General features: G+C 54.4%; 1 protein-coding gene across 2 annotated transcripts; it reads left to right on the top strand.

The window, feature by feature from the left end:
* The first annotated feature begins 1,124 nt into the window (after positions 1-1,124).
* SARDH (sarcosine dehydrogenase) lies at positions 1,125-25,537 on the top strand. Of its 2 annotated transcripts, XM_072936684.1 has the most exons (22): positions 1,125-1,393; positions 1,465-1,577; positions 2,691-3,006; positions 3,746-3,924; positions 4,330-4,509; positions 4,854-4,977; positions 5,133-5,233; positions 6,291-6,395; positions 6,774-6,903; positions 8,853-8,939; positions 9,055-9,145; positions 10,858-10,999; positions 12,430-12,513; positions 13,346-13,459; positions 13,948-14,086; positions 14,739-14,852; positions 16,484-16,631; positions 17,427-17,520; positions 21,517-21,679; positions 21,932-22,100; positions 22,998-23,133; positions 24,096-25,537. In XM_072936684.1, the coding sequence occupies exons 3-22, from the start codon at positions 2,697-2,699 to the stop codon at positions 24,219-24,221; spliced, it is 2,736 nt and encodes a 911-aa protein (XP_072792785.1). In that variant the 5' UTR covers positions 1,125-1,393; positions 1,465-1,577; positions 2,691-2,696; the 3' UTR covers positions 24,222-25,537. The 2 variants fall into 2 exon arrangements, with proteins under 2 accessions (XP_072792785.1, XP_041575621.2); XM_041719687.2 differs by having other exon boundaries at positions 1,125-1,577.
* The last annotated feature ends 119 nt before the right edge of the window (positions 25,538-25,656 follow it).

Genomic DNA, 25,656 nt, shown 5'->3' with positions numbered 1-25,656 from the left:
GCTCCAATGGGGATGGGGATGGGGATGGGGATGAGGATTGGGGTGGCAGAGGCAATGCTGACAGTCTGCAGCACGCCTGGCTGGCTCAGCCCTGCATTACCCACGTTTTCTGTGACCTAGAAAACTCCAGCTGGCGTCTGAGCCACTCTGCTGCTTTATTTTATAATTAACCTAAAAATTATGGGGGGGAGATTGAACTCTGTAGGCTCCCTCTGCACTGCTCTGATCACCCCAAAAAATAACCCCCCTGATTCCTGCTCTGGAGTCACATCAGGGCTCAGAGGGGCTGTAGGAGCTGCCACTTTCCCCACTGTCCATCCTGAGCTCAGTGGAGGGCTCAGGAAGCTGAAGTGGACTGGGGCTTGTATTGTTCTAGGTCTGCTCTAACCCAAAGGTCATATTTATAATTTGGACACGCTGATGAAATGGTTCTGGCCTGTCAAACAGAAACACCCCACTGCAAACAGGAGTTTAGACTTGTTTGCAGCCCTGTGGTTGTTCTGAGCAATTTAGTCCGTGGAGGAGCCTGCAGGAGCTGGGGCTCTCTGTAAAACTGAGAAACCAGTTTTGTCTTTGGGAGGAGGAGGGGAAATGCTGCTGGAGACAGGGAATAAACCTGGAATAAGGGAAACCCTCGGCTCAAACCCTTCCCAAAGTGGGGCAGTTTGGATACTGGGTACCACAGGGTGTCCAGCAGACAAGAGCAGAGGGATTGGGTACTGAGGAGCAGGAAAGGGGCATTTCCACTTAAGCTGGGCACTTAAAACCCCCCAAAAACCCATCCCATGGCTGCTCAGAGCTCTACAGAAGTGGGGGATGCTGCTGGGACCCCAATCCCTCCCAGCCACCAGCCAAACCCTGACTCCACCCCGACTTCTGCTCCTCTGAGATACCAGCACGAGGCCCTTCAGCAGAACTTCTGTGTCCTGCCCAAACAGGCCCTAATTCCAGGGCTGAGCCCTGAGCTGAAGGAACAACAAACCTTCAAGTTTACAGATTGAAATCAAACCTTATTTTTCTACCCAACTTATTTTTCTACCCAACTTAATTTTTTTTTTTTTTTTTTTTTGGTGTTGCCACCTTCACTTCGAGCCCGGCTGTGGCTTAGGAGAGATGTAAATTAATTTTATCTCTGTTCTTTGACTGGAGCCACTGGGAACTGCAGCAGGAGGGTCAGATGGTGCCTTTTCCTCGCCGTGTTTGCTCTCTGGCATCCAGCTGACAGCTCCAGCCAGCCCGGGAGGCTGCGAGTCCCTGTGGCCCCAGCTGGGCTGTTTGTTCTCTGCCAGGGAGAAAAGCAGCATTTTCCTCCCTGTTTTGAATTTCTCCACTCTGCCAGACTCTTTTTGTCTTGCCTGGGAAGCAGCAGAGCCACGAGGAGGAGAACAAGGAGGTAAGTCTCTGTTTTCTGTTCGCTCAGGCTGGCTCTGCTCGACTCCAAGTGCTGGTTAATATTTTTTGCAGCAGGGGCCAAGGGGACGGAAGAGGAGGAGGAGGAGGAGGAGGAGAGCATCAGAGGAAGGCAGGGGCCCCAGCACATCCCGGCAGGGAGAGCCAGCCCGGAGAAAGCCTTGCTGGTGAGTGGTGGGAGTGTGCTGTGGGATTCCATGGGGGACTCTGAAGCTTGGGGGGACACTGGGGGGACGTGGCAGCAAGCAGGGGGTGTCAGGGGGCTGATCCCCAAGGCACACCCTGCTCATGGCCTGTGCCTTGTTTTGGGGGGTTTGTGTTGGCCCCACTACACCCTTTGTGTGCACCCTAAATCTTGTGCCAGGAGTAGATCCCGAGCTGTGTTCTCAGCCAGGACCTGCACAGGGGTTCAGTGTCCACAGGCAGGACCTGTCCCTGGTTGTCCCCCAGCAGCCATTGCCCCACCTTCTGATCCAGAGCAAACCTGGCACCTTCTCTGTGGCCAAACAGCTCCTGAATTCCAGTGGGAGGGGAAAAAAAAAAAAAAAGTGGTTTTTGAGGCATGAGCGAGCACAGGGTGCCATGGGAATTCCCAAGCCCCCTTTTTAAGGGCGGGTGTTTGCACAGCAGGGATCCCATTTCCCTGCTGGAAAGGGATCCCAGGATGTGCCCCAGGGTTTGCTCAACCTCTGTACAGCACCCAGAGACCCCTAATTCCTGGTTAAAAACACGTGTTTTGGGCAGTCAGGAGTGGGTGTGTGTATGAGACAAGACTGAAAGCGCTGTTGGGTCAGAACTGAGTGTTTTCATCCCATTTCTATGCCTGTGACTCTTCTACCTGGAAAAGCTGAATGACAAAACACCAAAACCTGGGTGCAGCTCACTGAGGTGTTTGACTTTGGCAGAGACCCCAATTATGGGTTAAAAACACACGTTTTGGGCAGTCAGGGGTGGGTGTGTGTACAAGACAAGACTGACAGCAGTGTTGGGTCAAAACTGAGTGTTTTCATCCCATTTCTATGCCTGTGACTCTTCTACATGGAAAAGCTGAATGACAAAACGCCAACACATGGGTGCAGCTCACTGAGATGTTTGCCTTGTTAGGGACCACTGTTAGTGTGTGATGTTTCATAATATCCCTTCAAATGGACATTTCAAAAAGATAGAGGCACCATTCCAAGCTCCCACGCTCTCACTTGGCAATAACTGATTTTAGCACCTGTCTCGGTGAGGGGAGCAGAGGGGCTTTGGGACCCAGCGAGGTGTTTTGGGATGTGCAGGTGGCCATGTCCTACCTGAGCCGTGCCTGGCGGGTCCCCCGCCGCCTGCCAGCCCCCTGGAGAAGCCCCCAGCCCTTCAGCAGCACCTCGGGCCCCACGGCCAAGAAGAGTGTCCCGTACCAGAAGACGCTGCAGGAGGAGGGTCCCGGGAGTGACCAGCCCAGCCGGGCCCCCCCGGCCTCGGCGCAGGTGGTGGTGGTGGGGGGCGGCAGCCTGGGCTGCCAGACCACCTATCACCTGGCCAAAATGGGGCTGAGCGACGTGCTGCTGCTCGAGAGGGACCGCCTGACCTCGGGCACCACCTGGCACACGGCGGGTGAGTGCTGGGCACGGCTTGGTGGGTGCTCACGGTTTGGGATGGGCTGTGTCTGTATGTGTTGGGGGAGTTCTGGCTGTAAACGCTGAGAATTTCTGCTTTTCCTTCTGATATTTTTTTAAACGTCCCCTAAATTCCCTTTTTTCGCCCTTCGCCAAGATGTATGTGGCGGCAGGAAAAGAAAACAATTTATTTGTACAGTTTCCACCCTCTTTTAAAAGCCACTTTTCTATGGCAGGGAGGTAGAATATATAAGCTGGAGAGAGGGTGAGGCTGAAGGTTTTGTGCCTGGGTGAGGATTTGAGGGCTTCCAGGGGATGGAGCCCCAAGGAGACAATGCAGAGCCCCTGCCACAGCGCTCAGGTGGTTCCCCAGGTCAGGATTTTGGGAATGGCCCTGGCAGCCATGGGCAGCACTGTGCCGTGGTCGGGGTGAGGGGCAGGGTGGGCAGGAGGAGGAGAGGGCTGTGACCATTTTGACCCTCAGGTGTAGGCTGGAAGTGGACCTTCAGCTCAGGCAGAAAGGGGAAGTGTGGGGTTTTTTTTTCACACTTTCATGGCTCATCCACTCCATAACCCCTTTCCCCCCATTCATTTAACGCCCAAAGAGAACAAAACCCGATGGTTTTTGTAGCATTCCCTCAAATCCACGAGATGGAGCACGAGCCCCGCAGGGTGACACGCACACGGGGGACACACGGGGGCCGTGGGGAGGTGACAGAGCATCTGTCCCCACGCAGGTCTCCTGTGGCAGCTGCGTCCCAGCGATGTGGAAGTGGAGCTGCTGGCACACACGAGGGATGTGGTCAGCCGGGATCTGCCGGCCGAGACGGGGCTGCACACGGGCTGGGTGGAGAACGGGGGGCTCTTCATCGCCTCCAACAAACAGCGCCTGGATGAGTACAAGAGGCTCATGTCGGTAGGGATGCACCCCCAGCAGGGTGGGCTGCAGGAGTGGGGGGGTTTGTGGAGCCCCCAGCTCTCTGAATGTCCCATCCCTCACTGCCTGCCCACTCCTGACTTGTGTAAGGCATCCAAAACACGTCAAGCTCCTCCAAAGTTGGCAAAATTAAACCCATCCTTGGATTTTTGATGGTTTAAATAGCGGTAGCATCGTTCCCCCCATTGTGCAGCATCGTTTTTCCAGCTTGAATTCAATACCAGAGTCATAGTCCCTGAAATCTGAGCATCACCCCATGCTGGATTTAGGGTTTGGGAGATAAATGTTTTGGGGTTCTCCTCCTCCTCCTCCTCCTTCAGCAGCAAGTGGTGACCAAAGCTTTTGTTCCTCACCCGAGCTCCCGATTTTCCTGTCCCCTGGCAGCTGGGGAAGGTGTATGGTGTGGAGTCCCACGTGCTGAGCCCGTCCCAGACCAAGGAGCTGTACCCTCTGATGAACATTGATGACCTGTATGGCACCCTGTACGTCCCCAAGGATGGCACCATGGACCCCGCTGGCACCTGCTCAACTCTGGCCAGGGCAGCGACTGCCAGGGGCGCTACGGTAGTTCTTAATTAGGAATTTACTCATTAATGCCTCCTGTTTTCATCCTCTGCCTTCCTCACCTTCTGCTTTCCCACCAGGGCAGAGCTGCTCCTGCAGATTTGGGTTGTTCCCAGGAAGGGTGTTGTCCTCTTGGTTGGGTGACAGTGACAAAGCTGGCAGAAGCCATGAGATCCAGGGAAAATAGAGGGAGGAAAAAAGACCTTTAGGAGCAACACAAGGCACTCAGAACGCTGCTTAGGTTCACTTTTCCCAGATTTGGGGGCTGCATGTCAGGTGAGGCAGGTTGTCCCCCTGCCCTGGTGACCCTGCTGTGACTCTGCCCCCCTTTCCTGTGCCACCAGATCATCGAGAACTGCCCAGTCACGGGCATCCAGGTGAGAACTGATGATTTTGGGGTGAAGAGGGTGCACGCAGTGGAGACAGCCCACGGGACCATCCAGACTCCCTGCGTGGTGAACTGTGCAGGTACAGGGGGCAGGGCACAGGGGCAGGGGTGGCACAGGGGCAGGGGTGGCACAGCTCCTGTGAGGAGGAAAGTCTGCATCAGCCCATGTCCCCTGCAGCTGTCTGGGGCTGTGGGGGACGGGGAGGAGCTCAGCACGGGGTTGTTGTCCCTGCAGGAGTGTGGGCACGGGCCCTGGGCCGGCTGGCGGGCGTGCAGGTGCCGCTGGTGGCCATGCACCACGCCTACGTGGTGACCGAGCGCATCGAGGGCATCCAGGTCAGTCCTGCACGGCTGCAGCTCAGCTGCTCCACCCTGGGGGACAGGGCTGGAGAGGCAGAAAGACCCCTGCCCCTTCCAGGGACCCCCAGACCTGTGGAGCCTCCTCATTCCTGCCAAGCTGTGCTCTTAGGGGAGTGTACACCCTCAGCAGGGCTGTCAGACCGCCTTGAGCAGAGTCATATTTAATATTTAACGAGGTTACAACTGGCAGGGTATTTTTTTTCCTCAAGATCTCTGTGTTTGGTGTGTGATAGCAGCATCCACAAAGATCCCAGACCTTTCTGAGCTAGCCCCATAGCTGGCAGGCAGAGGTGTAGCTCTGCAAGCATTCCTAGACCGCCCCTATAAATCTGTTCCTGCCATCTGGCTGTGGAGAATCACTTGGGATTTGAAGGAGCCTTCATCCTCTCAGGCCCCAGTGCACTGAGGGTGACACATTAATTAGTTTCCATCCTGCTGACACAGTCTGTGCCTGGCCTTGCACTCATTGTACAAAGTGCCGTGGTCCACGATTGCATTTCTGTCCTCGAGGAGAGGCTGCAGCTCGCAGCCCTCGTGCCTCTTGTTCAATCCACTTCATTCCTCTTGTCAACACGGGCTGCAGCAGGCCCTACACCGATTCTTCAGTGTTATCTAAATGTTTCCCCATCCATTATTCACGAGAACAAATCCCTGATTCTTCCTGCACCGCTGCCTGCGCCTCCAGCTGCTGCATCCTCCTGCAGAGGCGGCTGGCAGAGGAGGGATGATTCCTGAGCTAGGATCAACCACAGGGGCTGCTCCCCGTCCCCAGGGCACCCCTGGGTGCTGCTCAGCTGTCTGTGCAAGCTGCTCTGCCCATGATTCGGCCAAGTTAGCTGGAGCTGAGCTGGGTGCTTTCCTCTTGGGGTGCCCAAATTTCAGAGCTGAGGGGGCACGCACGGAGCCACTTTGTGTCCCACCCTTGACATGTCACTGCTGCAGGTGCCCACCTCGTGCTCTGGACATTTCTGGGTGCTCTAGGGGTGTCCCCATGGCCTCCTCTGACCCTGCACTCCCCCTCCCCGTGTTTCAGAACATGCCAAACGTTCGTGATCACGACGCCTCGATCTATCTCCGTCTCCAAGGCGATGCCCTTTCCGTGGGTGGATATGAGTCAAACCCCATCTTCTGGGAGGAGGTGAGTGCAGCCAGGAGGTTTTCTGGGGGAAACAAGGCAGGTTTTTAGGGAAGCCACCTCGGAGGAGTGCACAGCCCCCTCATTCTGCAGGCACCAACCTCTGGTGGCTGGTGGGGAAAGCAAGGGGAGCATCTCCCCTTTGGGGCTGTCCGTGGCACAGATATGCAGTGCAGAGGCAACAGGAGAGCCAGAAGCCCCTGTGCCCATCCCTCTATCCTGAATTCAGACTTTATGTTTGTCTGGGTTGTTCAATAAAACCCCCAAATCCCAGAGATTCAATGCAACCTCTGTTTTTCTTCAAGGCTGCCAGAGATGAGGTGGTCTCACACAATCAGCCATCCTCTGTTCCATGCCCTGATTCTTGTTTCTCCTCTTTAGGTATCTGAAAAATTTGCTTTTGGCCTCTTTGACCTGGACTGGGATGTTTTCATGCAACATATTGAAGGTGCTGTCAACAGAGTGCCAGTTCTGGAGAAAACAGGAATTAAATCCACTGTCTGTGGGCCAGGTAACGTGGCTGTGGTGACCACTGTGGTGGCACCGTGGTGGCTGGATTTCTCTGAAGATCTTGCTGGAGGAAAAGGGAAACTTTATAACCTGGGGAGAAGAAAAACTCTCTGCATGCAGAGAAAGTGCTGCTGGTCTGGCTGCAGTGGTGGCATCTTCCAAGGGGTGGCATTCCAGGCCTAGCCTGGGTGGAGGAATAGGATCACACATTCAGAGACTCACAGAATGGTTTGGCTTGGAAGGGATCTTCAAAGATTATCTAATTCCAGCTCCATTGCCGTGGGCAGGGACACCTTTCACCATCCCAGGTTGCTCCAAGCCCTGTCCAACCTTGCCTTGAACACCTCTGGGCAGCCTGTGCCAGGGCCTCCCCACCCTTGACTTCTACCTTATAATTTCTTATCATCTTATCGATTTCTTATCATCTCAATTGTCCCTCTTTCAGTTTAAAGCCATTTCCCTGGGGAGCTGACTGCCTTGGTTTAGTCTGGTAGTGAGTGCATCTCCAGCTAATGTTGTGGCCACTGGAGTGGAAAATTAAGGGGCAGATGTTTTTAAGCAGTGGCTGTTATTTTACCAAATGTTATCTTCTATAATTAATTTTACTACATGCTCCTGGTCTAGTGACGTTAGATTTACCCACATTTACATCTCTGGTGTAGAGTTAAAGCCATCCCTGAAGTGGCAGCTGCAGGAGGCACCTGATATTGAGCCCAAGCCTTGCACTCTTGGTTTGGCCTTCAAATCCACTATACACTAAGAAATCAATTTATAATAAATAAATAAAAAAAACCCAGCAATAATAAAAGCCCTTTTTGCTGAGGCACTTAAAGGGAAACTCTTTGGGTTGTGTGAGGGGAAAGTAGGGCAGGTCTTGTGCCCTGCAGCAGATCAAACACGACTTGTACCAGGTGAAGACCTTGGCCCTGGGTCCAGTGGTTTGATTGCACTGTGGCGTGAGCAGAGCAGAACTGGCTGCTGGTAGATGAATGCCTCCTCTTTCTCGTGCAATAATGTCATTTTCCAAGGCTCAGCTCTCCTCCTTTTCTCTTTCTCGATTAAAACCAGTGGCCTGTGGCTGGGCTGGGCTGAAGCAAAGGCAAAGGTTTTGTCCCCTCTGCTGTGGTCACTGTGCCAAGGAGCCCTCGCCACCCATCCCAGGGCAAAGTGCTGCCAGGGGAGGTGCTTCGGCTGTTGCTCCATTAACTCCCTGAGTTTGTAGCCTGGAATAGCTGTCCAGGGATTTTGGCATGTGAGGAGCTGCTCTGGTGACAGTGGAAGTATTCTGGCTCTGCTCCTGCCTTCTCTGGAGCAGTGGGATCAGGGGAAACAAACTGGGCATTGCTAAGTGGAAAAAGACCCCAATGAACTCGGTTTTCCCTCTCTCCTTTTACATGGATGGATGGATGGAGCACCATCAGACAGGGAGGAGGATTGCACACCTCTGTCAGGAGCTTTGCTGTTCTCCCTGGTGAGGATTTGTAGAGGGATTTCCATGGCTGATGGCCCAGTGGAATAGCACTGGCTGCAGGAGAGAGACATGCCCAGGCCTCCCTCAGCTGAACCAAGTGGCTCAAAGTCAGGGAATTTCCCAGCAGGAATGGACAAAGGTAGAATGCACTGTAAGGAAATAGGGCCCAGATGTTAAAATGGCAACAAACAGATCAGTGCAACCCCCTTGACTGGGGGGCTGGGGAGGAAAATAGAGCCCTCACAGTGCCTCATTCACCTTCTCTTGGGCAATTCATTTTGCTTCCCAGATTTTCAGTCTAACTCCAAAAACCTGTGCTGGGCAGCGCTTGGTGTTGGTCCAGTTCTGCCTCTCTGGGAGCAGGACGAGGTTAGCGTGGGAGGCTGCAGGAAACCCGTTTGAAAAGTGTGTGATGTACCCCCAAAGTGTGTGATCCCCCTGTCCTGGCCTCGCTGGCACAGCCCCTCTCTGTTTTCCAGAGTCATTCACAGCTGACCACAAACCACTGATGGGAGAAGCTCCTGAAGTCCGAGGGTTCTTCCTCGGCTGTGGCTTCAACAGCGCCGGTAAGAGAGACCTGAGAGGGTCATCCCCTGCTGGCATGGGATCCCAGGGGGATCCTGGCACTCCACAGCCCTGTTTGGCCTCCTGGCCCCGTCTGCATCCTGCCCTGTTCCCCAGGGATGATGCTGGGAGGTGGCTGTGGCAGGGAATTGGCTCACTGGATCATCCACGGCCGGCCGGAGAAGGACATGTACGGCTACGACATCAGGCAAGTCACCCCCACTGCCCCAGCTGCCTCCACACGGGCATCCCTGACCCCTGCTGCTCCTTGGGGATGCTTCCAGGGCTGTCCAGGCAGCGTGTGTGTCCCTCCAAGGAGCTGGGATCAATTACAACAGTGGCTTTAATGAATGTGCACGTGGGGTTTCTGTCCTTTGCCTCGTCCACTCCCACACAAACAGCTTCCAGCAGGCACAAGGAGATGGTGCTGGTGGGGAAGGACGGGGTAATTATGTTTGGGTTTTGTTGTTCAATTAGTACCGTGCCTAATCCTCTAAGTTAATAATCAGGGGGATGATTTCAGCAGCACAAAGATTAGCTCGGCCCCCCCTCTGCAGCACCACCCGGGCTGGGAGTTGTGACCGTGCAGATGTTGGCTCAGTAATTGCTTTTGACTTGCTTGATTGTCTTTGATTGGGTCTGGCCTTTCTTACAGGGCTGTAGTGACAGCAACCACCTTGTCAGGGACAAAGCTTTGAAAACCTCACGTTGCTTTATTGGCCAAGCTGGTAAATGCCACGCTGGCTTGGGCTGTGGGAGTCGAGGGGCCTGCAGAGATGGGGGAGATGCCTCCAGCTGCCCCCTTCCACCAGCTGGGCTCGGGATGGGAATGGAGAGATGGAGAAATCCCAGGCTGGGCACTGGGTTGGCACCAGCACAGCCCCCCTGACCCCCAGGGACCCCAGCCCTGCTCAGGGCAGCCAGGGGCTTTCCACACAAACATCTCCCATGTCCCATGTGCCCTGTCATCAAGCTGCCAGTCCCATCCCTTCCTTTTGGTGACAATTACCCAGCTCCTCTTTAAATAACTCCCTTTTCCATACATTTCAATATTTATCCTCTCAGAACATTTGCTTGTAAATATTTCATCTGGCAGCTGTTGCCCGCTTGCTGCTGTCAAAAATTCAGCTCTTGGTGAAGGGGCTGGGGCTGATGGGGCAGCCAGAGGTGCTGGTGACATGCCATGTGTCACCTTCTGCCAGCAGAAGAGGCAGCTGCTCTCCCAGCTCTTGGGGAGCATCACTTGTATTCCTTGCAGGGCTCAGCCCCATGCCCTGCCTCTCCTCTGCACCCAGTCAGCCAGGAGGGAAGCTGAAAGTACCATTTTAAACGTCCCTAGAAATGGCATTTTTGTCTTTCATCCCTGCCTGGCTCCCTTTCTGCAACCCTGGGAAAGGTGCCACTTGTGCCCAAGGCTGCTCCCAGTGACTTACAGGTCTCTGGGATTAACAACCTGGCCGTGGGCTGAGCTGGCACATTCCTTCAAGGAGATTTTCTGTTTGGAATGTGAAAATACTTCAAATGAATTTAAGATATTTTGGGGTTTATTTATATTTCAGCCTGGGGAGAATTGAGTGAGAAATATAAGGAATGTCCCTCATCAGGGCTGTGTTTAAACCCCGGTGTGCCCTGAGGCTGGTCCCATATTGAAGCGGGGCAAGATTAACCTCAAGTTTCTTTTTTTTTTTCCTATTTCCCCTTCTCAGCAGGGCTGTCTTCTGCTCTGGGGTGGGGCTGGGAGCTCAGTGGGGGCTGCAGCTCCCACGTTCAGCTCTGAGCCCTGCTTGGCTCCTGTGCTCCTACCCCCAAAACTGGAGCAGGAACAGCAATTTCCCAGCAGCAGCAGCATCCACACCTGGCTCTGGCCAAGAAGGTGAGCTGGTGGGCTCACCCAGCTGCTGCCATCTCCTTGCCTTCCAGGAGGTTTCACCACTCCCTGACCGACGACAACCGCTGGATCCGGGAGCGCAGCCACGAGTCCTACGCCAAGAACTATTCCGTCGTCTTCCCCCACGACGAGCCCCTGGCAGGGCGCAACGTGAGGAAGGATCCCCTGCACGAGGTGAGGACACGGCCTGGGCTGGCCCTGCCAGCAGCAAAAAGGAGCTCACCAGGGCTGGCTGCAGCTGGGAGGTTCCCCAAAGCCTCTGGGCTGCCTGACCCCAAAGCTCGCTGTGTGGATTTCTGGGGCCGTGGGTGGTTTAATGGTAGAGAGCCTCAGCATTCCCATCTTTAACTCAGCAGATGTGGATTGAGAACCTGGTGGTGATCACTGGGCAAGGGGAAAGGGGAGAGGAGAGCTCCGAGGCTGAGTCCATCCCAGGGGCAGCTGAGAGGGCTGAGGGTGCTGAATGCTCACAGGAATCTCCTTCCCCTGCTCACAGTTTAGCACCAGTTTCTCCCCAAAACAAGATCTCTCAATGTGGAGGGGTGTGGGAAGAGGGATGTGCCTCTGTGGAGGTGGTTTTGCCAGCACTCCCTAAGTGATTTTGCTCCCTGGAGCCACCAGCCAGGGCTCCCTCCTCCTCCAGCCCCTTATTCACACAAATATCCATAGGTGACCACTCTCAAGATGCAGCACTTGAGAGAAAAACCCAATTCCCAGCACTTTGCTGCACCAGCAGCTCAGAACCCCCCAGATCCCAGGAGAAACTCAGCAGGACTCAGCACCAGAGCCTCATCCCACTGCCAGCCCCAGCCCCAGGCCTGGCAAAGCCACATTTCCCAAGCCCATTCCTGCTTCTCTCTGATTGACATCACACCATTCCTCTTCCAGCTGGAGGGCAGAGGCTCAAGCAGTAAAACAGACACCCCTGCCCACCATCCCCCGGTGTTTGGTTGACAGCTCAGTTGTTTTCTGTCACTGAGGATGCAATTTATTTTTTAATAGCACGTCTAATAGGCGATGCCCACTTGACTGACAGGCTGGTATTTATCCATGCAGCTCCAGAACATGTGCTGTGTTTTATAAATAGGCACTGAATGATTTCCGAGATGTTCAACAAAATCTATTCTTTCCCAAACTAAGGCTCCAAACAAAAATGTCTTAATGGATCCCTAATTAATTGCGTGCAGAGAGGTTTTCCTGAGAGCACAGAGGAGGAGTGAGAAGGTTGCTGTATAAATATTAGAAGTTGTTATATAATTACTCTGTAAACACGGTGGGGAATCTTGCTGTCTGCATGTAGCATCTCTTGGTCAGTAATTTGGGTACCCTAGGGCAGGTTTTGGTGGGGTGCACAGCTGGGCTGTGGCTCTCTGCCCTTTGACCACCCTTGAGGAAAATATCTTTTCTGAGAGGGACAAAAATCAGGCAATTCTTAGGTTTGACACTGTGTTACAAGACAAACTGCAGGGCTGATTTTGGCTTTTGATAGCCAAACCAAGGGGTCACAAGTCTGGTCTTGAGCCCACATGTTCACCCGAGGAGGGCAGCCTGAGTGCTGCGAAAGGGCTTTTTGAAAAAAAGCTGTTCCCATTTCTTCTGTGTAGGAGCTGCTGCGCCAGGGCTGTGTTTTCCAGGAGAGGCACGGCTGGGAGAGACCCGGCTGGTTCAGCCCTGGGGGAGCAGCCCCGGTAAGAACAGCTGGGGTTTTGGGGGGTCTTCAGCCTGGAGAGACCAGCTGTGGTAGGACCCATCACCATGAGCAGGGATGGATGGGGATCCATCACCGAGGGCAGGGATTTTGGGGTGGGGACCCCTCATCATGACAGGGATGTTGGGATGGGGATCCATCATCATGGGCAGGGATGTTGGGATGGGGATCCATTACTCAAGGTAGGGATGTTGGTGTCTGGATCCATCACTGAGGGCAGGGATGTTGGGATGGGGATCCATCATTGTGGACAGGGATTTTGGGATGGGGATCCATCCCCATGGGCAGGGATGCTGTGGACTCATCCCCATGGGCAGGGATGCTCTGGTAGGACCCATAATCCCATTGTCAGGGATGTTGGGATGGGGATCCATCATTGTGGGCAGGGATGTTGGGATGGGGATCCATCACCAAGGGCAGGGATTTTGGGATGGGGATCCGACACTGAGGGCAGGGATTTTGGGATGGGGATCCATCACCATGGGCAGGGATTTTGGGATGGGGAGCCATCACTGAGGGCAGGGATTTTGGGATGGGGATCCATCATTGTGGGCAGGGATGTTGGGATGGGGATCCATCACTGTGACAAGGGATGCTCTGCTAGGACCCATCCCATGGGCTGGGATGTGGGAGGGAGGATCCATCCCCATGGACAGGGATTTTGGGGTGAGAACCCATCCCTGTGGCCATCAGGGATGCCAGGGTGGGGACCCACCACCAAAACCATCTCTCCAGGAGCGGGGTGAATATGACAAGGAGTCTTTTGGCTTCGGCCTCACATCCTCTTCCTCCCTGCCCCACCTCTCCCCCAGGTCCTGGATTACGATTACTACGGCGCCTACGGCCGCCAGCGCCACAGGGACTACACCTACAACCGCCTGCTGGGGGACGAGTACACCTTCGACTTCCCCCCTCACCACCACATCGTGAGTGGGGCTGACAGCCCCTCCAGCCCTGCCAAAACTCCTGGGGAGCTGGGGCACTTGGAGGCAGCAGATCCTGTGCCCCAACGCTGCTCTGGGTGATGCTCGGAGGGAGGGGACGCTCCGAAACAGCGAAAAATGTCCCAAAAATATGAGGAGAAATGTGTAGCCCGTGCTCAGAAACCTCAGGGGAGAATTATACTGCTGCTGTCCTAAAGTGTTGAGAGCAGCTTGGGGGAAAAAATCCAATTTGGTAAAATTTGGGCGTTATTGATGATAACTGTCACTGAGTTAGCGAGGTGAGGAATGGGATCAAGCACTCAGGCTGGCTCCACAAACACCTGATTCTTTCAGGAAGATTTTGAAGCCCTTAAAGGCACCAGGCGAGTGTCCTGGTATCATTTCCCATTGCATAAGTGGTTTAATTTGTGTTTCCCTTTGTGGGCTGAGAGCAAGGCTCAGCCTCAGCGCCGTGTTTGCTTTCATTGCAGATCAAGAAGGAATGTTTAACGTGCAGGAACGCCCTGGCTCTCTTTGACATGTCTTATTTTGGGAAATTCTACCTGGTTGGCCCTGAAGCTACGAAAGCAGCCGACTGGCTGTTCAGTGCTGATGTGAGCAAAGCTCCAGGTACAGCCTCAGCTCCTCGTTTTGCTGGGGAAATCTCACCCCAAAACAACCCACAGGAACCCAAACTGGCTGTTCCTCTCGGTGCTGCCTTTGCAGAGGGTTTGGGAAGAGGCTGCTCTCCCTGTCCTCACCACAGTCTGGGTTCTGCCTCGTTCACACAGTGCTCTGAGGTCAGGATAAAGGAGGGAGGTTTCCCTCTGGCTCCAGCTGTGCCTCACATCTGGAGGTGCGATGGGTGCTGGAGTAAATCAAGCACAACCCTCACCAGCTGTGGTTTGTTGTCCCCTTTTCCGAGGCTGGGAAGCAGCTTTGGGCATTTCCAAGGATGCAACTTTAGGTCCTCACTGGGATGAGCTGGAGAAGAAAAGGGAAAGGGAAAAGGGAAAAAAGGGAAAGGGAAAAGGGAAAAAAGAGAAAGGGAAAAGGGAAAAAAGGGAAAGGGAAAAAAGGGAAAGGGAAAAGGGAAAAAAAGGAAAGGGAAAAAAGCATCATTCCTTTCCCCCTGCTGGTGCTGGGACACCCAGGGTCGGTCAGGGCAAAGCCAGGATGGGTGATTTAATGATGAGGACAGTTTTGGTGCTGCCCAGCTCCCTGTGCCCCGCGGCTCCGTGCCAGGCTGGCTGATGGGCAGCGGTGCCCATGTCCCCTGCAGGCTCCACCGTGTACACCTGCATGCTGAACCAGCAAGGTGGCGTGGAGAGTGACCTGACAGTCAGCAGGATCAGCCCCGGGGCCCCAGGCTCCCCCCTGGCCCCCGCTTTTGAAGGTAAAACCCGGGGATGCTGGAGGGGGGAGCTCTGATTGTGTTCTTCACCCCCCCATAGTTGAATTCCCAGTTGAATTTTCAGCCGTGTCAATGCACACAGAGAGTTTTCCAGTCCTGGGCAGGTTTGTTACAGCATCTCCTCCCTCCCTGCCACGCTGGAGGGGCTGCAGGCACAGGGCTGATTGCATTTTCCTAATGGAGCCACCTGGCTTTTTCCACCTCTATCCTTCTGTGCCTGTAAAACCCGATTATGGCCCTGTCCCCGGGCTCATCGCTGTTATTGGGTTTGTCCAGCCCCGGCTGGCGGCTCTGACCTCTGTCCCAGCCTTTATCAGCTGCAATTAAGGGGGACTGGAAGGCGGCAGAGCAGCCCTGGGGGCAGGAATGGCATTAGGCAGTGAGGAGAGGATGCTGAGCTGGGCTCTGGCCAGGCACAGCGTGTGCACTGGGTGGCCACAGAGCCCTGTCCCCATGCTGGGTCACCTTCAGGTGTGTCACAGGGCAATTTCACCACACTGTGCCACAGGGCAGTCTCACCCCGCTGTGTCACCTTCAGGTGTGCCACAGAGCAATTTCACCCCACTGCATCACCTTCAGGTGTGCCATGGGGCAGTGTCACCACTCTGTGTCACCTTCAGGTGTGCCACGGGGCAGTGTCACCCTGCTCTGCCACCTTCAGGTGTGCCATGGGGCAGTGTCACCACTCTGTGTCACCTTCAGGTGTGCCACGGGGCAGTGTCACCCTGCTCTGCCACCTTCAGGTGTGCCACGAGGTAATCTCATTCTGTTGTGTCACCTTCAGGTGTGCCATGGGGCAGCGTCACTCTGCTCTGCCACCTTCAGGTGTGCCACAGAGCAATCTCACCCCACTGTGCCACAGGGCAGTCTCACCATGTTTGTCCCAGCAGCACGAGGTGTCTGTGATTTTTCCCTCCATGTGGGAAGATCCTTTTTCCCTCCTGTCTGGGACACTGGCACGGGAAGCAGGGTGGGAAGTGGCTGGCAGAGCTGCAGGCTTTGTCGGGCACTGGAGGTGTTTAATCACAGCAAAGTCTATTTTTCCAATTACAGTAGGTGGCTGCACTTATTATCATTATGACAGAATACCAGAGAGCAATTTCGTAGTGGCAGGAAAGACAGAGGGAAGATTGATTACATATTAATCAGCTCTCAAACACCATCCCTGGGGATTTTTCCACCCAGGATTGCTGAGGAGATGAAATTCTTCCCTGCATACGGTGCAATTCCGTGTAGGAATTGTACTGTAGTGGTTATGGGCTGGTCACTGCAGCATTCCCTGCTCCCACCTGTAGCTCCCTCCACACTTCAGGGTCTGTTCTGTGCTGGGACAAAAGTGCAGATGCTTTTGCTCTTGTCCTCAGGAGTTTTTCCCCTGTGATGCTCACACACACTCCCACTGTTAATGTCACTTGGTTTTCACTGTGCTGTGCCCCACACAAAGCAGAGCCCCAAAGCCTTCCCCAATCCCACAACTCTTTAACCCCCTTTTTATTGGCAGTCCCCAGGCAGGGCTGTGAGAGGCTCAGGGCTGCACTTCAGGCTCTTTCCGAGCAGAACCAGCCCAGCCCAGCCCTCTGAGCCCTGAAAGGCTGCCCGGGGCTGTGTTCCAGGGGATGGCTACTACCTGGCTATCGGCGGGGCTGTGGCTCAGCACAACTGGTCCCACATCACCACCGTGCTGCAGGACAGGAAATTCCAGTGCAAACTCCTCGACTGCTCGGAGGAGCTGGGCATGATGAGCATCCAGGGTCCCCTGAGGTCAGCAGTGTGCAGCCCTCCCTGCAACCTGGCCGTGGAGGGATGGAGGGAGGGATGCAGAGATGGAGGGAGGGAGGGAGGGAGGGAGGGGTGGAGAGATGTAGGGATGGAGGGAGGGATGCAGGGATGCAGGGAGGGGTAGAAGGAGGGATGCAGGGATGAAAGAAGGGATGCAGGGATGAAAAGAGGGATGCAGGGATGGAGGGAGAAGTGCAGGGATGCAGGGGTAGAATGAGAGATGTAAGGATGGAAGGAGGGATGGAAGGAGGGATACAGGGATGGAAGGAGGGATTAAGGGATGCAGGGATGGAGGGAGAGGTGCAGGGATGGAGGGAGGGATAGAAGGAGGGATGCAGGGATGGATGGAGACATGCAGGGATGGAGGGAGGGATGCAGGGATGGATGGAGACATGCAGGGATGGAGGGAGGGATGCAGGGATGGAGGGAGGGATGCAGGGATGGATGGAGACATGCAGGGAGGGATGCAGGTATGGGAGGATGTATGCAGGGATGGAGGGAGGTTTGCCTCAGGTGCAGGTCCCTGTGCTGGGCAGGGGTAGGTGTGAGAGCCCCACGACACCAAACACTGATGTGGTTGGGGTATTGCTCCACTTCCCATGGAACTGAAATTTCTTTTGAGGCTCTCACAGCATTGCACATCAGCCACCTGAGCTTCCCTTTGGACAGAGAACTCTGTCTTGCCAGCAAGATGAGGGAGCAAGTTTTGGGGATAACCCTGAGGGCAGGCTGGCAGCTGAGTGCCCTCACTGTGCCCACTTTGCTGTTTCCCCACAGCCGTGCTGTCCTCCAAGAAGTGCTGGACACCGACCTCAGCAACGAGGCCTTCCCCTTCTCCACACACAAAATCACCACGGCTGCAGGATGCCAGGTAGGAAGGGACCACTCTTGAAGCTGCCCAGAGAGCTCTGGGCTCTGTGCACCTACCAGCCAAGCACAGAATCCCTGGTTTGGCTTGGAAGGAACCTGAAAGCTCATTTTGTTCCACCCCCTGCCATGGGCAGGGACACCTTCCACTGTCCCAGGCTGCTCCAAGCCTCATCCAGCCTGGCCTGGAACACTTCCAGGGATCCAGGGGCAGCCACAGCTGCTCTGGGCACCCTGTTCCCTCTCCCTCTGTTAGGAATGTGTCTGCCTCTTTGTTGCAGAGAGGTTTTGTTGTGGTTTTTGTAGGAAAAGGCCAAAACCCAGAGTGAGAAAAGGGTTTTTTCCTCCCTGACTGCCTGGCAGGTGCCATCCAGCTCTCCCAGCCCTCCCAGCGGTGTCACACCACAGAGCCTGGGGAAGGGACAGGCTGACTCATGGCCTTGCAGTGATGCCAGAGGAACAAGAGACATCTCCATGGATTAGGGAGAGCGCCAGTGATGAGATCTACCTGACACTCCAGACACTTTCCATTTCCCCCTCCTCATAAAAAGCCAGGGACAATTTCATGCAAAGCTCGTCAGGTACTGGCAGTAGGACTGGGCAGCCTGGGAGCTGCTGTTGGATCTCAGGAGAAGCCTGACAGCCCTAAGCTGCCTGTACAGGCACAGATCACCCTGCTTCTGCCCAGCCTAAGGGCTCACATGTGCCCTGAAGCTGTTGACTGAGCTTTAACACCCCAAATAGAAGAGTTGGTGACCACAGAGTGTCATTCTTCTCAAAGGAGAAAACCTGCTGCTGGCAACTTTGGGTATCAGGGAAAAGCTTTAGCAAGGTTTCTTGGGGAAACTCTGGTTTCTCAGTGTTAATCTCATGTGAAATATTCCTGTGGTTGCAAAAACATTTTGAAGACAGGGTGGAATTTGTACCTGCTCCTTTCCATGGGAAGGCTGGGAGGAGGGACCCAGGACTTGCCCTGGACTTGCTCTGGCTCTCAGGCTGGAGCCTGGTGGGGGATGAAGGAGGTGAAGGTGAAGCAGTAAATCTCATAAAAGGCAGCAGGAGAGCCAGGAGCTGCAGCAGGCTGGATGTTAAGGAAATTGGGTTAAGCCACGTGCGGTCACTTTTCATTCAGAATTAAAATGGCTTTAATTCGACTGCAGCTGCCTGCTGAAGAGATTGCTGCTAAATCAAATTAGAGCCTCTTGATTTGTGAACAGCAGCCTGGCCAGGCCTTAAGGAGGTACAGGTACCTCTTAACCAAGGTACAGATTTTGCCCAAGTCAGATTAATCTCCAAACCATTGCCATCAATGCACCCTGGGCTTTGGGTGCCCAACAGCTCAACCCACAGCGAGTTCAGTGTCCCTTGGAAGCCTTGGGGGATTTCAGAGCCAATCCACTGGTGCAGGTTGTCCAAAGTGCTGGATTTTAGTCTCCATTAATCCTCCCCACACCCTCCCTTGTCAGCCTGTAGCAGGCTGATATCATCTTGTAATAATTTGCTTATGCCCTAAGAAAGGTGTAGAAATGTTCCTGTCTCCACGGGTGTGATGAGTTTATTTGCATTGCACTTCAAGTTTGTTATAAATAATCTGGTCCTTCAAGGAAGATTGAGCTGGCAGGAGTTTTGTGGATCCTTTGGAGTGTAAATTCCCTGATGGACAGAGAAAAGCTCTCCTGCCTGAGGGGTGTGGGCCCTGCTGCCAGGGCCACCCTTCAGGAGGTCTCCTTTGTCCCACTGGACAATGAACACCAGGAACTGCAGCCCACGCTGGAATTAGAGTGGGAGGATATCTCAGGGCAGCAGGCTGAAGCCTTTGCTGATAGTACCACCTTCCAGGGGGATTAAACTGAACCCAGCATCTTAAAAAAGTTATCACCGAGATTTTCCTGCATTAACTCAGTAGTTGAACAAAATTAGCTGGAGTCAAAGGAGAGTTCCAGCAGAGTTAATGACTCTGGAAATTATGGATTGGTTTGTGAGTTTATATATAGAGTCTCTTATTGTATGGAACAGCAGAGAAAGGTCCCCCTTTGAATCTCACTGCTGGAGACAGGAAAATTCAGGTTTTCATTTTCTACAGTACCTAGAATGCTTTTGAATTGCTGCACAAAAACCCAGGAATGGATGTTATTTCACAGCTCCAGCTGGAAGAGCTGTTCCTGTGGGAATCCAGCAGAGCTGCTGAGTCCAGCCCTTAGCATTCCCCTCCGTGGTGGGATGTGAATCCTGCCTGGGGTTCACACACATGGGGTAACCCCAATCCCTGCCCGTGCTGAGCTGATCTCTGGCACCCCAATTTCCCCGGGTTACCTGTTTTCTGTGGGGCACTGCTCTCGCTGGGATGCTCATTCCCCTGGAGCACTGGTGCTTTGAGAGGAAGTTTCTCCCAGGAGTAACTTGCTCTTGATTGTAAAAAGCACTTTAGCTGCAGTCGCAGACGGGGTTAATGAGCCGGGAAGTTGCCTGTCAATCCCCGGAGCATCTCCTGCCGCAAGGAAGATGGAAGCTGGCTTGCAGCAGCCTCTTCTCAGGCTGTTCCCTAATTAGATGACACCTTTGTGTGGAGGAAAAGGCTTCTCTGAGCCCCTTGTGCTCCTGGGGAAAGGAGTGCCAGCCTTTGTGCCTGGCATGGGGTCAGAGCAGGGCTCCTGAGGAGCCTCAAAATAAATTCCCCATCCTAAGTGTTCCTTCCTCCTCCCCACTCCTATTGCAGAGGTTAAGGCTTCTTACAAGCTGCTTTAAACTCTGCTTGAGGTGTGATTTTGGTGCTAGGGGAAGCAGGAGTGGATCTGGGCTCTCAGCTGTGCCATGCTGGCAGCACAGAGCCCGGGCAGCCCTCGGGCATTTCTGCCTGCTTTGCCAGCAGCTGCTGGTGTCTGCTTGCATTTGTCCCCGGGATTAGGGAGCACAGCTGGCACCGGCTCTGCTTGGAGCAAGAGCTCAGCAAATGGCAAAATGCAGCTTCTGCCCCAAGCACAGCCAGAGCCAGCACGGCCAGGCCAGCCCAAGGCCACCAGAACAGCCTGGACGTGTGTTCTGAGTGGGAACAGCTTTGTTAGCAGGACAGATCACAACCCAGAGCGGAACTCTGGAGTTAATCTCTCTCCCAAACCCAGCTCTGTGTCTGCAGTGGATGTGTACCCAAAGGGATGAACCCGAGGGGTTTTGTGGAGGAGGAAGTGGAGGAACACAATGGGATGGATCAGAGGGAAAGGCAGCTCAGACTCAAGGGCTGTCTCCAGGGAAGGTGCCTGAGCTGGGCTGGTCCCAGCTGGCCTGGAAAGCTTTGGGGATGGAGGCTGGTGCAGAGGGACAGCAGGAGGGTGCCTGGGTGAGGAGCTGGTGGAACACAGGCAGGGCAGGCTGTTCCCTGGGACTGCAGCCAGGCTCCATCCCCGGGAATGAGGCTTCTCTGGAGAAGCACTGAGTCCCCTGTGCTGATCTGCTCATTCCTCCTTGGAGCTGCTTGCATTTGGTGTGGAGCTAATGTGACAGCAGAGCTTTGGGACACAGCCTCCATGGGGAACCCTGAGCAGTTCCTGGTGGGAGTGGGATATGGGGCAGGACACCGTGCTCAGCCCCTGCCCAGGAGCCTTGGGGTCCAAGAAGGGAACATCCCTGGGGAAGGGACAGCGGTGATGAAGCACCCCAAAAGCAGAACAGTCCTGCTGGGGACCATCTTCCCTGTCTCAGTGGATCAGCAGAGGGAGACAAAAGCTTGGCTGGAGCTGGAGCATCACATCTCACCCCAACCCTGGAGTCCATAGCCAGAGGATGCTGCAGCAGCCACCTCTGTCCATTGGCACTGATGGTAGCTGGGTTTGAAGTGCCAGGCTTAGAAATCCACTCTGAGCCTGTCTTTGTGCAAGAAAGGAGAGCACAGAACTGCCTTCCACCTCAAGGCTCCCAGGCAAAGCTGGCTTTTCCCCTGGCACGGCAGCGTGTGGCCTCTGCCAGCCTGCACAGCCACAGGGATTTTGCCCTCTCGCCTTTGCAGGTCCGGGCCATGAGGTTGTCGTTCGTGGGCGAGATGGGCTGGGAGCTGCACGTGCCCAGGGCTGACTGTGTGAAGGTTTATCGGGCAGTGATGCAGGCAGGAGCCCGGCACGGCATCGCCAACGCCGGCTACAGAGCCATCGACAGCCTCAGCATCGAGAAAGGTCCTCCTTCTCCTCTCAGCTGCACTCTCTGCTTTTCCTCTGAGGGGGGATGAGGGCAAGGAGCTTTTCCTCAGCTTCAGGGTGGGTCAGTGTGGCTGGAGGTGTCTCAGAAGGCTGAGAACTGCCCTGGGTGGGCTCCTCTGCGGGGTGTTTTATCCAAGTGAGGGAAGGGCAGGGGGTGTCCGGGGGCAGGGGGTGTTTGGTCCTGCTGCTGTGGCAGGTCAGTGGGTGAGCCCTGATTGCTCCCTGCAGGGTACAGGCACTGGCACGCAGACCTGCGCCCCGATGACACCCCACTAGAAGCGGGCCTGGCCTTCACCTGCAAGCTCAAGTCCAGCATCCCCTTCCTGGGCCGGGAGGCTGTGGAGGCTCAGAAAGCCAAGGGCATCTTCCGCCGCCTCGTCTGCTTTACCACAGAGGAGTGAGTACCACAGAGCAGTGAGTACCATGGAGGAGTGAGTACCACAGAGCAGTGAGTACCACAGGACAGTGAGTACCACAGGACAGTGAGTACCACACAGCAGTGAGTACCACAGAGGAGTGAGTACCACAGAGCAGTGAGTACCACACAGCAGTGAGTACCACACAGCAGTGAGTACCACACAGGAGTGAGTACCATGGAGCAGTGAGTACCACAGAGGAGTGAGTACCACAGAGGAGTGAGTACCACACAGCAGTGAGTACCATAGAACAGTGAGTACCACAGAGTAGTGAGTACCACAGAGGAGTGAGTACCACACAGCACTGAGTACCACAGAGGAGTGAGTACCACACAGCAGTGAGTACCACACAGCAGTGAGTACCACATCATTTTCGTACATCCCATTCCCCGCTTCCTATGCTAATCACTCCAAAAGCCATTCAGCCTGTGTGGTTTGTTCCTTGTAGTGGGTCGGTGTCCCTTCCATGGGGAGGGGTCCCAAAATGAGGAAGTAAATGAAGTCTTCCTTGTTCTGACCTTTCTGCCTTTTCAATGTAAATATGACAAATGAACTCTTGGTAGAACTCCCATTCCTTGTCTTCAATTGTTTTCAGAACAGAGGAGGCCCACAATTGTCTTATGTTCCTAAAAGCTCTTTGTCAGTTTGTGTATTCTTCATTATAAACCCAGCTAACTAAACATTGTGCTGACAAGCAATCAATTATCATTTAACTACTAACTCTTAACTTCATCAAGGCCTACTCATTTATTTTAATTAACTCTAGTAAGGCTCATCTCTAACTAAAATCTTAGCTCCTCTAAAATCTCTAAATTCCTTAAACGTTACGTTTCCCCACGGAGGGGCTGTGCTGTGGCAGCTCTGCCCTTGCCTTGCAGGAAGGTGCCCATGTTCGGCCTGGAGGCGGTCTGGAGGGACGGGGAGGTGGTCGGCCACATCCGCCGGGCAGATTTTGGATTTGCCATCGACAAAACCATCGCCTACGGCTACATCCGAGACCCTGCAGGGGGCCCGGTGAGTGCAGACCCCCGGTGGGTGGCACAAACCCTCTGCTGTCCCCTGGGCTGGCAGATGGGACAGCAGATCCCCCGTGCTTCCCTGTGCAGGCTGGAGGGTGAGGGATTGGTGCCAAAGGTGGTGGCACTGTCACCGTCACTGTGAGAGGAGCGGCCACGGCTCAAGTGCTGCCTCGGGTGTTAATTGCAACCAAATATTTAATTGCAGTAGCAAATTCACTTATGTTGTAGGGAGCAGTGGGCAATAGGAGGAGGGTGAGATTTTAATTAACCCTGGGAGACTCCTGGATAATCAGTCAGGTGCCCTCATTAAGCAGCGTGCTGTGGGGACAGAGGTTGGGGTGACATCTCCAGGGACCTTCTCTGTGCCAGCCAAGAGCTGTGTGTGTGCTGTGATTCCTGCTCTTGCTTGCCTTGGCTTTTCATCCTGCAAGAGTCTCAAGGCAAGTGGCTCTGTGGGCCAGGTACCCCTGGGAACACCCTTTTTTCCCAGGGATGAATGTTCCTCCTTTTTCTCTCTCTTTTACTTTTCCCCTCTCTCTTTTCCTTTTCCCCTCTTCCTTTTCCTTTTCCCCTCTTCCTTTTCCTTTTCCCCTCTCTGTTTTCCTTTTCCCTGTCCCTTTTCCCTCTCCCTCTCCCTCTCCCTCTCCCTCTCCCTCTCCCTCTCCCTCTCCCTCTCCCTCTCCCTCTCCCATCTCTGTTCTTTTCCCTTTTCCTTTTCCCTTTCCATCATATACCTCCACAGGGGAAAAAAAAGAAACCTAAAATTTTCAAACACTGCATTTTTTTTTTTAACAGGGTGCTTTTAACAATTCTCTTCCTCCTTCCCCCACGTCCTCTGGGGATGGCAGAGCTGGGTTTTCTGCAGTGAGCAGATGTGTGGGGTGGCTGGGAGCTTGCCCAGGGATGGAACTGGGATGCTGGCACCCTACAGGGGTTTTCCATGGCTCTGCCTCGCAGGTTTCCCTGGATTTTGTGAAGAGTGGCAGCTACGAGCTGGAGCGGATGGGAGTGACCTTCCCGGCCCGAGCTCACACCAAATCCCCGTTCGACCCCGACAACAAACGCGTGAAGGGCTTTTACTGAGGGCTGCCCAGAGGGCAGAGGAGCTGCTGGCTGAACTCCCGGCCCCATGTGTCCCTGCTGGCTCTGGGGTCAGCTGCAAGAGCTGGGCAACCTCCTGGAACTCACCAAGTCAACGTGGGTCTAGAGAGGAGAGGAGGAAGAGATTCCATAAGTACAAAGTGCTCTGTTTCCCAAGTGAAGCGGTGCCACTGCAGCAATAATTCTTTTCCGTGGGTTAATTGGCCTGCAAACGGTGTCACTGGGTATGAAGTGGTTTCAATTTTTGACTTTGTTGGAAACTCTTTTCCCTCCAAATGTAGTTTCTCGCTGCCTGGAAATGAATTTTTTTTAAACTAGCTCTGCTGTTCATACAGCTGGAGCCTCCAAAGCTGCCGTCCCTCTGGTCCCTTGCTGTGTCTGCGCCCACTGCCATGGGTGTCACCTCATCCTGGCTGGGTCCTGGGGACTCTGCTGGAGGGAAGGGGCAGCAGTGCAGGGACATTGTCCAGGCTCCTCTCTGCCAGGGCTGTTTGTGTTTGTGTGTCATAATCATGGAATCACGGAACAGCTTGGCTTGGAAGGTCTGGTTGAGGTGTTAGGGCATGGGTTGGACTTGATGATCTTAGAGGTCTCTTCCAACCTCATGATTCTGTGATTCTGTGTGTGACCTCAAAGCCCATCTCATTCCATGGGTTCCATGGGCAGGGACACTTCCACTGTCCCAGTTTCTCTGATCCCCATCCAGTCTATCCTTGGACACTTCCAGGGATGGGGCAGCCACCATTTTCTGGGCTGCTCCTGGCACAGGCTGTGGTGTGAGGTGGCCATGAGGGCACTGGCCCCGCAGCTGCCCTCAGCCCCATCCGCTGGCAACTCCCTGGTTCCCTTGTGGCATCTTCCCAAAGGTCACCTTGGAGGTGGCTCCTTTTAGCTCCCAGCAGAGAGGGGGGTGCTGGCAGAGGCTGAGCTGTGAGCTCCAACCCCTGCAGCCTCTGGCAGCTCAGAGCCAGCCTTGGGGGCAGCAGGGAGGGCAGCAGGGAGGGTTTGCCCTCACACACACGCAGCCTGTACCGAAGGGAAGGATCAGCAACTCCCCATCACCATCCCTTGCTCTGGTCCCCTCCAAAGCTCTCTGCTGAAGCTTTCACCCCCCTGAAGAAATAATCTCACTCCCTGCTCTTCCCTTTTTCTCCCTTGACTAGGTTTGTTTGGGTCATCCCCTCTTTAGAGATGATTTCAATTCCTTGCCCCTCGTGCCACGAGCGCCACGGGCAAGAGTGTGAACTCTGAAATGCTTTGGTTTTACTGAAAACATTAAAAAACAAGACTGAGATGAATTTTTCTCTTGAATAGGAGGTGACTGCCCTGCCTCTGGCAGGCACAGGGCAGGGGAGGGGGGTGGCTGTGGTCCTGTTTTGAGGGAAGGAGCATTGTGTCTCCCTGCCAAGCCAGGCAT

The sequence above is a fragment of the Taeniopygia guttata genome, chromosome 17, assembly GCF_048771995.1.
Source record: "Taeniopygia guttata chromosome 17, bTaeGut7.mat, whole genome shotgun sequence".
Taxonomy (NCBI): Eukaryota; Metazoa; Chordata; class Aves; order Passeriformes; family Estrildidae; genus Taeniopygia; species Taeniopygia guttata.
This window is presented reverse-complemented; position numbering and strand designations above follow the sequence as displayed.

What these genes read in the sequence shown, in the direction of transcription:
- SARDH (XM_072936684.1), top strand. Translation starts at nt 2,697, where the DNA reads ATGTCCTACCTGAGCCGTGCCTGGCGGGTCCCCCGCCGCCTGCCAGCC. An exon ending in GCCCTGGGGGAGCAGCCCCG is followed by an intron (nt 12,514 to 13,345) that starts GTAAGAACAGCT and finishes CCTCTCCCCCAG; the next exon opens with GTCCTGGATTACGATTACTA. An exon ending in GAGACCCTGCAGGGGGCCCG is followed by an intron (nt 23,134 to 24,095) that starts GTGAGTGCAGAC and finishes TCTGCCTCGCAG; the next exon opens with GTTTCCCTGGATTTTGTGAA.